At 40.1% G+C, this 13,745-nt stretch overlaps 1 protein-coding gene across 2 annotated transcripts in view; it reads left to right on the forward strand.

Annotated features, from left to right (window-relative positions):
- ZNF157 (zinc finger protein 157) overlaps nt 1–11,413 on the forward strand; it is a 29,374-nt gene extending 17,961 nt beyond the window's left edge. Inside the window, exons 3-5 of one of the 2 annotated variants that reach the window (XM_043897587.1) lie at nt 4,988–5,114; nt 5,408–5,503; nt 7,634–11,413. In XM_043897587.1, coding sequence (XP_043753522.1) covers nt 4,988–5,114; nt 5,408–5,503; nt 7,634–8,658 — 1,248 coding nt within the window. In that variant the 3' untranslated portion in view covers nt 8,659–11,413. The remainder of the gene's footprint in view (nt 1–4,987; nt 5,115–5,407; nt 5,504–7,633) is intronic. The other variant, XM_043897588.1, reaches the window with a different exon arrangement.
- The last annotated feature ends 2,332 nt before the right edge of the window (nt 11,414–13,745 follow it).

The raw sequence follows: 13,745 nt of genomic DNA on the forward strand, positions 1-13,745 counted from the left end.
TCCCTTGGACCGTAGCCCACCATGGGATTCTCCAGGCAAGAATACAAGCAAGATACAGGCAAGAATACAGGTGTGGGTAGCCATTCCCTTCTGCAGGGGATCTTCCTGGCCCAGGAATCAAATCCAAGCCTCCTTTATTGTCTAAGGCACCAGGGAAGACCATTCTGGTGGTTACCTTTGTATTTATCCCTTCTGTGGTATTCTTACTCAACCCTTTTATCTTTTTATTTACATATTTATTTATAAAATTGTATATATTTAAGATGTACAACATGATTTGCTATACATATACATAGTGAAATGATTACTGCAGTTAAACTAATTAACTTATCATCTCCTTACAGTTACCATTTTTTGTGTGTGATGAGTACACCTGAAATTTGCTCTCTTAGCATATTTCCATTGTTCAGTATAGTATTATTATGTATAGTCATCATGCTTGTATATTAGATCTCTAGACTTTATTTATTCTCCATAAATGTAACTTTGTCTCTTTGACCAATCTCTCTCCCCTTTCCCCCATACCCTTGGTGACTACCATTCTCTCTTTGCTTCTGAGTTTGACTTTTTTTTTAGATTCCACATATAAGTGAGATCATACAGTGTTTGTCTTTCTGTCTAACTTATTTCACTTAGTGTAATGTCCTTCAGGTTCATCCCTGTTGTTGCAAATGGCAGGATTTACTTCTTTTTCATGACTGAAGAATATTTCATTGTTTATATACCAGATCTTTATCCATTCATCTGTTGATGGACACTTAGGTTGTTTCCATATCTTGGCTATTGCAAATAATGCTGCAGTGAATATTTGGGATAGTGATTTCCTTTCCTTCAGATATATTCCCAGAAGTGGGACTGATGGATCATATGGTAGTTCTAGTTTAATTATTTGAGGAACCTTTGTGCTGTTCTCCATAATGGCTATACCAGTTTATCTTTTTTTCTTTTTTTAAAAATTTATTTTTAATTGGAGGATAATTGCTTTACAGTGTTGTGTTGTCTTCTGCTATACAACAATGTTAATCAGCTATTAGTATACATATATCCCCTCCCTTTTCCTTTTTTCTTTATTAATCTTTTACTGTCTAATTTGTCTCTCATCTGTTCCCTATACAACAATGATCTTGTTCAGTTTTAGTTACATTTTAAAATTATTTTTTTGTCTTAGCTTTGCAGTTAAATATATGAAATGCTTACTGTCTGTCCTTTTGCCAGAATTTTCCCATTCATTGTTTTTGGTTGAAGCTCACTATTTAGTATATATATATAAAAAAAGTTGCTCAGTCATGTCCAACTCTTTGCAACCCTGTGGAATTCTCCAGGCCAGAATACTGGAGTGGATAGCCTTTCCCTTCTCCAGGGGATCTTCCCAACCCAGGGATCGAACTGGGGTTTCCTGCATTGCAGGTGGATCCTTTACCAACTGAGCTATCAGGGAAGCCCTATTGTTTAGTATAGTGGTATACAATAAAACTTCCTGTAGTGATGGGAATATTCTGTATCTGTGCTGTCTAATACTGTAACCAACCACATGTGGCTACTGAGCACTGGAAATGTGCCTAGTGTGACTGAAGAACTGACTTTTAAATTTTCTTCCACTTTAATTAGTCAAAATTTAAATAGCCACATATGGTTGGTGGCTACCATATTAGTGCAGCTCTAGCAAATTCCTTATGAAAGGCACACATATTCTGGCACATTTACAACTTTTCCTAAAACCCTTGATATTTGAAGGGTATCTTTGGCTGGATATAATTTCCTTTATTTGTATTTTCTTAAGTTTCTTGAAGCTGCTATATTGCCTTGCTTTGTATGTTGTTTTTGAGAAATTGATGCCAATCTAATTTTTTTTTTTGCCTGGAGGTCCTGAGGAATTTTTTTCGTTGTCTTTAAATTCTAGTAGTTTTAATTAGGATATATCTCAGAGTTGATTGTTCCAAGTCAATTTCCCTTGGTACCCAGTGGGCCCTTTGATTGCTTTTGGATTTCTTTTATGATCCTGGATATGGTCTAGCTTGGTGAACATTTCATGTGTTCTTGAAGAAACAGTTAATCTCTCAATTTTGAGTGGAATGTTTTACGAAATCATTGGTTGATTGGTAGTGTTCAGTTTTCTATATCATTGTTGATTTTTTTTGTCTACTAGTTAGCTCCTTTAATCACTAAGAGAGGTGATAAAGGTTGGCAGCCATGTTTGTGCATTGTCCTATTTTTTTTCCAGATTTTTAAAATTTTGCTTCATGTATTTTGAAGCTATATTATTAGGGCAATCTTCCCCACACCTCTGTTCCCAGGGCTTCCCCTTCCTCTAGTTGGACAGTTAGGGCTTTCATCTCTACCCTGGCATTCACTTTCTACAACTAGGTTTGCCCTTGGGGCCAAATTGTGAGAGGTTATAAAAAAGGCAATGGGGGATCCTTCTAACACTCTTCAGAACATTATTCCTCTGGCCAAAGAAGAGGATTCTTCTCCCTTGGAGTCTGAGGGGCCTGCTACTGTGAGGTTGCAGCTTTGGTACTGGGATTTACTTTGGAACAGGACTCCATGACAAAGAAAAGAGAGGCTTTCTCTGTCCCACAGGAGCCCCCCAACTCCTTTTCAATCTTCATGTCATGTTGGTATACCCACTGACCATGCACTTGATGCCTCTCTTCAAGCTCTGTGTTCTCTTAGCCATCCAGTTTATTATGGTGCCTTCAGCTAGTACTGAAATGCTATTGCCTCTAAATCCTTGGTCTGTCCTAGCCTTCTTTCAGAGCTCCAGCATCATATATTAATCTGCCAGCTGGACATCTCTATCAGTATGTGACATAAACACTCCAGCTCAGGTCCAAGATCGATCTCAATCTGCCCCTCTGCCAGCCCATTGTGTTCCTTTTTTGCTAATCTCAGTACATTGCACTGGGGCTTCCCTAGTGGCTCAGCAGTAAAGAATCTGCCTGCAGTGCTGGAGACCGCCTGCAGTGGAGAAGTGTGCATGCGTGCTAAGTCGCTTCAGTCGTGTTCGACTCTTTGCGACCCTATGGACCATAGACTCCCAGGCTCCTCTGTCCATGGGATTCTCCAGGCATGAATACTGGAGTGGGTTGTCATGTCCTCCTCCAGGGGATCTTCCTGACCCAGGGATTGAACCAGCATCTCTTATATCTCCTGCATTGGCAGGTGGGTTCTTTACCACCAGCGCCACCAGGGAAGCCCCTGCAATGCACCAAAGTGGGTTCAATCCCTGGCTTGGGAAGATCCCTGGAGAAGGAAATGGCAAACCCCTTCAGTATTACTGCCTGGGAAAGGACAGAGGAGCCTGGAAGGCTAGGGCTACAGTCCATGGGGTTGCAAGAGTCAGACACCACTTAGCAACTAAACCACCACCACCATATATGGCACCAGCCTCAACTCAGCTGCTCATGCTGTTATCCTAGGAGTAATATTCTCTCCCTTTCTCTTACTTGACAGTACTTCTGTGTAATTTATAAATGTAAATATATTATGGGAGGGTCAGAAAATATTCTGATCGTATAGTCAAGTATTTTGGAGATCGATGATCTTTAGAAAAAAGAAAAAAAAGTTGGCAATCCCTCCACTGCCTGACCCTGAATGTCTCTGTAGCCCTTTATCTCATCACTGTCCAAAGCACTATTTTCCTGTCATACTGTGCTATATGTAGTTCTCTTAACTCATCTTGCATGTTTCGTGTCTTCCTGCCTTTTTTTCATGTTACTGCCCCATATTTGTGAGGAAGATTATATACTTGTTTAAGGATTCAAAGCTCTGCCTCCCCAAGTGAAGTTCAGTCTGTTAACACAAGGTGTAATCTTACTCCATCCCTTGTAAAAGCCCATTGCACCTTGTGTCCATGTCCAGCATAGCTCCTGTAACATCTCATGGCAAGGGTGTGTTCATATACAAGCATACCTTTGAGATACTACAGGTTGGTTTCCAGACCACTGCAATAAAACAAATATTGCGATAAAGTGAGTCACGTGAATTTTTTGGTTTCCCAGTGCATATAAAAGTCACACTGACATTATACTGTAGTCTATTAAGTGTGCAATAACATGTCTAAAAAAACTATGTACATACCTTAATTAAAAAATACTCTGTTGCTAGAAAAGGCTAACCATCATCTGGACAGTGCAGGGTTCCCACAAACCTTCAATTTGTGAAAAAACATGGTATCTCTGCAGCACAATAAAGCAAAGTGCTGTAAAACAATGCATACCTATGCAAGTCTCTTTACTGGGTTGAGAGCAGACACTCTATTTCCTCAGCAATTAGGACAGGTCCAGACACAGAGTATTAACTCAGCAGTCAGTGGTCTTTTCTCCATGAATTGAGAAGTTAATACACTAGCAGGACTGTTCTGGGTTTTTCTCTCCCAAAGGATAGTATCAAGCAAGACAGAGTCAGGTTTCCAGTGCCAGCTAAAGATTGTCACTTGTTCTTTGCCTCTATAAGGATTAGGTCACTAGCCACTGTAGTCACTGACCTTTAGCATATCCTGAAAGGAGTTGAGGGCAGAGATCAGGAATGAGACAATCAGTGCTCTGGAAAAAACTAGTAGAGCAGGCCTTCAGATAGATATTTTCAGGAGAAAATGTTCTGAACCCAATTTCTTGTATCTTCTCATATCTAGAAAATCACTAAGATCATTAACAGAAACATCTGCCTCTTGTGACTAGGAACAGTCTTCTACCAAGATGTGTGCTTGATTGCATGTACCCCCTTCGCCAAAATCACATATATATTGACCTCCCCTTTCCTTGTCAGAGCAGTTCCTAAGAGCTATCTGAAATGCTGTCTCCCAAGCTATAGTTCTCATTTTGCCCTAAATAAAACTTAACTCACAACTCTCACATTGTACATTTTTTTCAGTTGACACCAGTGAAGCTTTTTCTAGTCAACTTTCAAAACTGCTCTACTGGAAGAATTAGTTCCCACATATCTTTTCCAGGTGTTCTATCCTGATCATTGCAGATTGTTGTTACAGGTATCCGTGTCATTCGAAGATGTGGCTGTGGATTTTACCCGACAGGAGTGGCACAGACTGGATCTTGCCCAGAGGACCATGCACAGGGATGTGATGCTGGAGAACTACAGCAACCTGGTATCTGTGGGTGAGGATTATTGTCCACCTAACTCCTGGTAGCATGTTTTTCCTTTCTTGGTTGCTATAACCTGGGAAGCCTTTGTAGAGTTCAGTGATACTTTAGTTCTAGATTCAAGGGATCACAGATAATTTATCAGTTTGGAGCACCAGGAAGAGTGTGTGTGTTCTCACTTCCCCCAGTGAAAGGTTTCAGTGGGTACCCTTCCTTGTGCAGTTCATGAAGATGCACCTTTCTCCTCCATCAGAGGCCCTAAAGCTCAGGCAACCTGGCCCACGTCCTGTGCCATTTCCCATTAACAGGCCTCTGCGTGGCCAAACCAGAGATGATCTTCAAGTTGGAGCGAGGGGAAGAACTGTGGATGTTAGAGGAGGAATCCTCAGACCATGGTTACACAGGTGAGTGAGCAACATCTCAACATATGAAAAGTAGGAAAAATAAGACTTCAGGAATTCAAATCAAAGGTTATGTTTGGGTAGTATTTTTCAGGAATCTCTTTTCAGAGGCCCTTGCTCTTTGAAAATGACTGGAAGACAGAAGGTCTATATGCTTTAGATACCTAAATCCTACATCCCCATATCATGCTCACACTTAAGTGCTCTCTCTTATTTTATCTTGATTTTTTTTTCTTCTTCTTCTTCTTCTTTTTTTTTTTTTATTAGTTGGAGGCTAATTACTTCACAACATTTCAGTGGGTTTTGTCATACATTGATATAAATCAGCCATAGTTTATCTTGATTTTTGTAGTTATTTACCACTCTTGTATTTTCCTGCCTGCCTCAGCTTAGATATTTATTCTTAGCTAGTCTGTTTCTCTTTAGTATTCTCAATTGTCTTCCTTCCCTCCATCGCCTTGGATGCCTTCTGTTGTCAAGCACTCATTCATACATTCATTTAGTCATCTACCAAATCTTAAATGAGGGTCAACTGTATGCTGGTCACCTTCTAGGTGGGGGGGGGGTCCAATAGTGAGAAAAGTAATATCTCTGTTCTCTTGGAGCTTGCAGTCTAATGAGGGAAAGAGACCAGAAACAAATGAATACATGCTGTTTGGTGGAGAAAAGAAAATCAATTCAAGATTAGAAGAGTAAACAGTGATGGTTTGTGCTTTTGGAGAATGTGGTCAGGGAAGACTCTTTGGGGAAGTTAACATTAGTACACCAACATCAGTGAAGTGAGACAGAGCCATGTAGATTTTAGTAGTATTCTGAGCAGAGAGAACAGATAGTGCCAATCTAGTCTGAAGGATATATAATAGGAATAGCAAAGATGCTGGTGTGGATCAAGGTTGGGTGTGGATCAAGAGTGTTAGGAAGTGATATCTGAGAGTTCAGTTCAGTTCAGTCGCTCAGTCATGTCCGACTCTTTGCGACCCCATGAACCGCAGCACTCCAGGCCTCCCTGTCCATCACCAGCTCCCGGAGTCCACCCAAACCCATGTCCACTGAGTCGGTGATGCTATCCAACCATCTCATCCTCTGTCGTCCCCTTCTCCTCCTGCCCTCAAACTTTCCCAGCATCAGGGTCTTTTCAAATGAGTCAGCTCTTTGCATCAGGCAGCCAAAGTATTGAAGTTTTAGCTTCAAAATCAGTCCTACCAATGAACACCCAGGACTGATCTCCTTTAGGATGGACTGGTTGGATCTCCTTGTAGTCCAAGGGACGCTCAAGAGTCTTCTCCAACACCACAGTTCAAAAGCATCAATTCTTCGACGCTCAGCTTTCTTTGTACACCAACTCGCACATCCATACATGACCACTGGAGAAACCATAGTCTTGACTAGATGGACCTTTGTTGACAAAGTAATGTCTCTGCTTTTTATATGCTGTCTAGGTTGGTCATAACTTTCCTTCCAAGGAGTAAGCGTCTTTTAATTTCATGGCTGCAATCACCATCTGCAGTGATTTTGGAGCCCAGAAAAATAAAGTCAGCCACTGTTTCCATTGTTTCCCCATCTATTTGCCATGAAGTGATGGGACCGGATGCCAAGATATTAGTTTTCTGAATGTTGAGCTTTAAGCCAACTTTTTCACTCTCCTCTTTCACTTTCATCAAGAGGCTCTTTAGTTCTTCTTCACTTGCTGCCATAAGGGTGGTGTCATCTGCATATCTGAAGTCATTGATATTCCTCCTGGCAATCTTGATTCCAGCTTGTGCTTCCTCCAGCCCAGTGTTTCTCATGATGTGCTCTGCATATAAGTTAAATAAGCAGGGTGATAATATACAGCCTTGACGTACTCCTTTTCCGATTTGGAACCAGTCTGTTGTTCCATGTCCAGTTCTAACTGTTCCTTCCTGACCTGCATACAGGTTTCTCAAGAGGCAGGTCAGGTGGTCTGGTATTCCCGTTTCTTTCAGAATTTTCCACAGATCTGAGAGTTAGCTGGGGACTAAATTATGTAGAGTTTTTATAGGCTTTGTTAAGCTTTTTTACTGTGACAAGGGAAAGCCTATGTTGGGTTTTGAGTGAGAGTGATATGATCTATTTTTTTTTAATTTTTTTTTTTGATCTGATTTATTTTTAAAGGCTCTTTTTCACTGCCAGGTGCCAACAGTTCTGTTTGGAGTAATTCCCTCAGGCATGATAATGACCTTCAGCATCAGAAGATTCAAACTTTGGATCAAACTGTTGAATATCAGAAAGCCTTCTACAAGAGAACAAGCTTTGTTGGACACAAAAGAACACACACGGGAGAGAGAAACTTTGAATGTAATGAATGTGGGAAAACTTACTGCAGGAAATCAAACCTTATTGAACATCTGAGAATACACACAGGGGAGAGACCCTATAAATGTGGTGAATGTGCAAAAACTTTTAGTGCAAGATCATACCTCATTGCTCATCAGAAAACTCACACAGGAGAGAAGCCCTTTGAATGTAATGAATGTGGAAAGTCTTTTGGCAGGAAGTCACAACTCATTCTACATCAGAGAACACACACAGGAGAGAGACCCTATGAATGTACTGATTGTGGGAAAACCTTTTCTGAGAAGGCAACCCTCATGATTCATCAGAGAACTCACACAGGGGAGAAACCTTATGAATGTGGTGAATGTGGGAAAACATTTCGTGTTAAGATATCCCTTACTCAACATGAGCGAACTCACACAGGGGAGAAACCCTATGAATGTGGTGCTTGTGGGAAAAACTTTGGTGCAAAAAAATCCCTAAACCAACATCAAAGAATTCATACAGGTGAGAAGCCCTATAAATGTGGTGAATGTGGGAAATTTTTCAGATTGAAGATGACTCTTAATAATCACCAGAGAACTCATACGGGTGAAAAACCCTACCAGTGTAATGAATGTGGGAAATCTTTCAGTGTGCACTCATCTCTTGGAATACATCAGCGAATTCACACAGGAGAGAAACCTTATGAATGTAACAAATGTGGTAATGCCTTCTATGTCAAAGCACGCCTCATTGAACATCAGAGAATGCATTCAGGAGAAAAACCCTATGAATGTAGTGAATGTGGAAAAATCTTCAGTATGAAGAAATCCCTTTGTCAACACCAGAGAACTCACACAGGAGAGAAACTTTGTGAATGAAGAAATGCCTTTTCTGTGAAAGTATGCCTCATTAACACAGGAGAGACCCTTCGAATGTCAAGAATGTGGGAAAGCTTTCTGCCAGAAGGCACACCTCACAGAACATCAGAGAACTCACTTAGGCCAGCCCTTGCCTTGTACTGTGGAGAAAGCTTCTCTAAGAAGACTCCCCTCATCATTTGGTCAAGCCCTTTGGGCCATCTGATTACTGGGGCACACAGAGTATACCTGTAACAATATGGCTCCTGCCTTGGTGTGAAAATTGTCCTGATCCCCTTAGGGAGTGGCTCATTGTTGTTTTCATTTCATTTGGATTTCCCTAATTGGTGGTAAGGTTGAGAATCAGCTTACCTGTTGACTGGTCATTGTTATATTTCTTCCGTGCAATGACTGTTCATATCCTTTGCTCATTGTTTTCTAATAGGCTGTATTTTACTTCTTGGTTTAAATGTTGTTTTCCTTGTTCTTTAAAAAATATATGAGAACATAAAAATCCCTTTTCAGTCATTTGTGTTTCAGATATCTCCTCTCAGTCTGTGACTGGTTCTTTAATTTTGTTAACTCTTTTCTTCTGCCTAAGGTTTTATGTTTTCATGTTATCATGTTATCAGTTTCAAGGTGATAATATTCTCCTGTACTTTCCTTTAAAATGAAGGTTTCATTTTCAACATTGAAAATTTTAATCTACCCTAAGTTTTTTCTGTATAATATGAAGTCTTCAATATATAATGCTATATTTTAAAAACTTTACATCAGTAGTTTGTTTATGCAGCTTGCTTTTCTTCAAGAAATGTTACCTTTCCAAGATCTATCCATGTTGGTAAATATAGCTCTGGTTTATTTATCTCTTCATTCCCCTAGTGAAAGGCATTTGTATCATTTCTGTGTTTAGTATTTAAATCTAGAAGTGGCAATGATGGGTCATAGGGTGTAGGCAGTATGCCAGTTATTAATCCATTGTGCCCCAGTTCCAAACCTGCCCTTCTATACCGGGGCTTTGTGATGCTGGGGCCATGACTCTATAGAACACATTCCTGTCTTGCCAGTTGCTACTCTCTGTTGGGTCTTGCCAATAAGAGATATGAAATATAAATGTTGAGCCTATGGACGGAAGAAGGGACTTGCTCTTTTTTTTTTTCAATTCCAGTTGGCTCCCTGTTTATCTGAGTATCAGCCCAGCATTGCTTCTTCACTTGGGCAGCAGCAGATCCTCATGGTAGTAGCAGTTTAATCCAGTTTGCACTTTCCCAGCACTAACAGCTCTATGGTATTGCGCCCCCTCAGAGACATTTGCAACATCTGGCTAGTGCCACCTCCTTAGAACTATGAATCTCAGTCACATGAGACCCCACTTACAACCTTCTGTTTTTAGTAATTCCAACTTCTTCCCTTTTTACCATAGTCCCACTGCTTTCTGCAGTTGCTGAGTCCATGAGAATTTTAATGTTCTTTTTGTTTTTAAGTTAGTTGGTTAGTAACTTCATAACTAGTTAAAAATTTTTTATAATAAATTGTCTCTATTAAAATAACTGGTATGGTTTCTGTCTCCTAGCTGGGTTCTGATTGATATAGAAGTTTTTCAACTTGACTAAATATTAAAGTTTTTAAAAATTGCACTATTTTACACTCTCATGAGCAGTTTGAGAAAAAGTTTACATTTTCCCACATATTCACTAGGACTTATCTGTTATTTTTTTGATAAATTGTTGCCTATCTGAAAGGTGTAAAATGGCCTTAAGCCCTTCCATCCTTGAATGTGTTTGTCTTTTTATTTAACTCATTTAAAATCTATTAAATTTTAAGTAGTATTTTATGGTTTTCTCTAAGAAATTGTCTTTGAAAGTTAATCTTTTAATAGAAAATTTGCTCATATATATGTATATACATATATTTTAAAATATAATGATGTATTATGGGGTGTATATATATATATATATATATATGTAATATATGTTTCTATCTATATGTTAAGTGTGTGTGTGTATACACGTGTGTATGTCTCCCCAGAAAACACTTTTGTTTTATATATTCATTTTGTTTTACCTACATATTTACCACTTTGGTTGCTCTTTAATTTTTCTCATTTCCTTCATGATCATTTTCTTCTTTGCCTGAAAAATATCCTTTAGAGTTTTCTTTAGTGGAGGTCTGTCAATGACAAATCTCTCAACCTTGTGAATGTTTCCCCTTGTACTTTTTTGATAAGCAGAAACAAATCCTTTACTTTTGGTAGCACTGTACCATAATAAATATTGATGCTAAATTACATAATTTTTTTGCTTTTTCCCCTGAGTGTTCCATAATGATTACGACAACCCAGGGTATTTGAATTAATTGTTAGATGCCCCCCAATACAGCATACACTTGAATATACATATTACACTTTTCTCACTTTGTATATAGCATGCCCTCACCCTTGTTTACTAAGCATTATGTTTATCAAGATGCCGTCTCTTCACTTCTTCCAATCTTCAGCTCATCCATTAAAAAATTAAATCTGATGTTTTAAAATGACTATTATTATGGAAAATGTCAAACATGAAAAAAAGTAATCTATGGTGACAGAAAGCAGATCAGTGGTTGCCTCTGGGGTAGGAATTAACTCCTAAGAGGTAGGAGGGAACTTCCCTTGGCGTGATGGAACTATTCTGTATCTTGACTGTGTGTTAATGAGAATACACAAGAGTCATCAAATGATTAAATTTAAGATTTGTGCATTGTGTTGTATGTAAATTATTTTTCAATTAAAACTTTAAAGCACAATAAAAAGTTTCCCATTTCCATATCAGGAGTCAGATGTAGGCTGCCTGGGAGAAAAACCAAGAATCTTGACTACTAGATCAGATGAAAGACACTGGCAATGGGAGACTTCAGTCTTTCAAGGCTTTAGAAATGGTTTTGCTCCATGAAAAATGACCTTTACTAAGGCTCTATGGTGGGTTGTGCTGGCCCTCCATTAGCTACCATCACTTATGTGATAACCCTACTGGCCAACACTACTGTATGTATGTGGCTCCCGATAGCCTAAGCACAGTCTCTCCTCATACTCCATTAGCTACCATGATGGAGTTTTTACCCCCATGACATGTCTGCACAGTGTCTACTAACACCTCATTAGTTTATAGCAGTTCTTATTACTGCCACTAGTCAAGAGCACAATGTCTGCTAACCTACCATTAGCTCACAATAGCTTGTCTTCTTCCACTTTTTGTTCCAGCAGAGTCTGCTCACTCCCATGTCTCGCCACCTCTTTTAGCTGCCATTACAATTTTTGCTGACCCCCATTTGCTCACAGCACACCATCTTTTCACTCCTTTTGCTTACAGCTTAGTGACTGATGATCTACTATCACATCTTTTTGCCCTCCTTTAGACTCAGCATGGTGGCTACTAACCTCCCTTCCATTGGCTCCCAGCAGTGTATCTTATCACCTTCCTTTAGACCTATTGCAGTGGCTGTTGACTCCATGTTGGCTTTCACTGTTTTGTCTGTTTATTCCCTATCAGCCACTGTACAGTATATTTAACTCAATGAGTTCTAATTGACATGTCTACTCATCCTACATTAGATCTCCTCACTATATCTGCTGATTTTTTTTATTAGCCATCAGTACAGTGTCTTTGGGGCTTCCCTGGTGGCTCAGATGGTAAAGAATCTGCCTGCAATGCGGGAGACCCAGGTTCGATCTCTGGGACAGGAAGATCCCCTGGAGAAGGGAATGACTACCCACTCCAGTATTCTTGCCTGGAGAATTCCATGGACAGAGGAGCCTGGTGGGCTACAATCAACGGGGTCGAAAAGAGTTTGGCACGACTGAGCGACTAACACTTTCACTTCACTTTGACAGTGTCTTTGACCTCATGAACCCACAATGCAGCATAGTTACATCAATATTTATCTGCTGTTCCCTAATTAGTCACCAATAGACTTTGATCCTCTTGAGCCCCAGCACAGTGTCTGTAGAACTTGACCTTGTCATTCTATCTTCTGGCCCCCTATTTACTAAGTTCCAAGTTCTTTACCTAAAGACCCCTAAATAGCCCCCATCATCAGTGTATCTGCTGATCACACATTAGTCTTCTGATTTGTAGACAACCATACAGAGTATGACCTCCTTGAGGACCCATTACAATGTTTTTTGTTCTTACAGTAGCCAAATCCCTGTGTCTGCTGCTGAGTCCTCTTCCCCCACCTTTAACTGCAAGTATTGTGTCTTTGGGGCTTCCCAGGTGGCTCAGTGGTAAAGAATCCACCTGCCAGTGCAGGAGACATGAGTTTGATACCTGGGTGGGGAAGATCCCCTGGAGAAAGAAATGGCAACCAAGTCCAGTATTCTTGCCTGGAAAATCCCATGAACAGAAGAGCCTGGAGAGCTTCAGTACATGGGGTTGCAAAGACTTGGACACAACTTAGTGACTGAGCAGCCACAGCAGCATTGTGTCTTTGATCCATTGAAGCCATAGAGTTTGCTGACCCCACATTAGCTCCCATCACAGTGTCTGTTGATCTTCAATTAGGCAGCAGTACAGTTTCTTCAATATGCATGAAGTTCCAGCAATATATTTGCTGATCCCCAATTAGCCATAAAATCAGAGACTAACCTCCAGGAGCTTCCAGCACAGTATCTGCTGATTCCACACTAGTCTCACCTTGCTGACCACCCATTAGCAATGAGTACAATGTCTCTGACCTTCGTAAGTCACAATCACAGTGCTACTGATCCTGCATTAACCATCATCACTGTGCCAGTTGATTCCCCATTAGCCATTAATACAGTATCTGAATGCAATGATGCCCCAGTTCAGTGCATGCTGACCACACATTACAGCACATCTCCATATTTGCTAACCCTATACTGGCCTCAACACTGGGACAGATGATTACCAGGCACTAGTTTAGAGTCTTTGCCTCATGTTTTTTCACAGTAACTGCTGCTCATCCTATATTAGTGTGTCGTCACTGTGTCTGCTAATCTTGGTCACGAGTAGAGAGTGTCTTTGAGTCCTCATAAAAAATCTGATTAGTGTCTGCTGATCTCATATTAGTACTTTATCACCCTGCTGATTAGCCATTAGCCACCACTAAAG

Source organism: Cervus elaphus, chromosome X, assembly GCF_910594005.1.
Source record: "Cervus elaphus chromosome X, mCerEla1.1, whole genome shotgun sequence".
In the NCBI taxonomy this organism is placed as follows: Eukaryota; Metazoa; Chordata; class Mammalia; order Artiodactyla; family Cervidae; genus Cervus; species Cervus elaphus.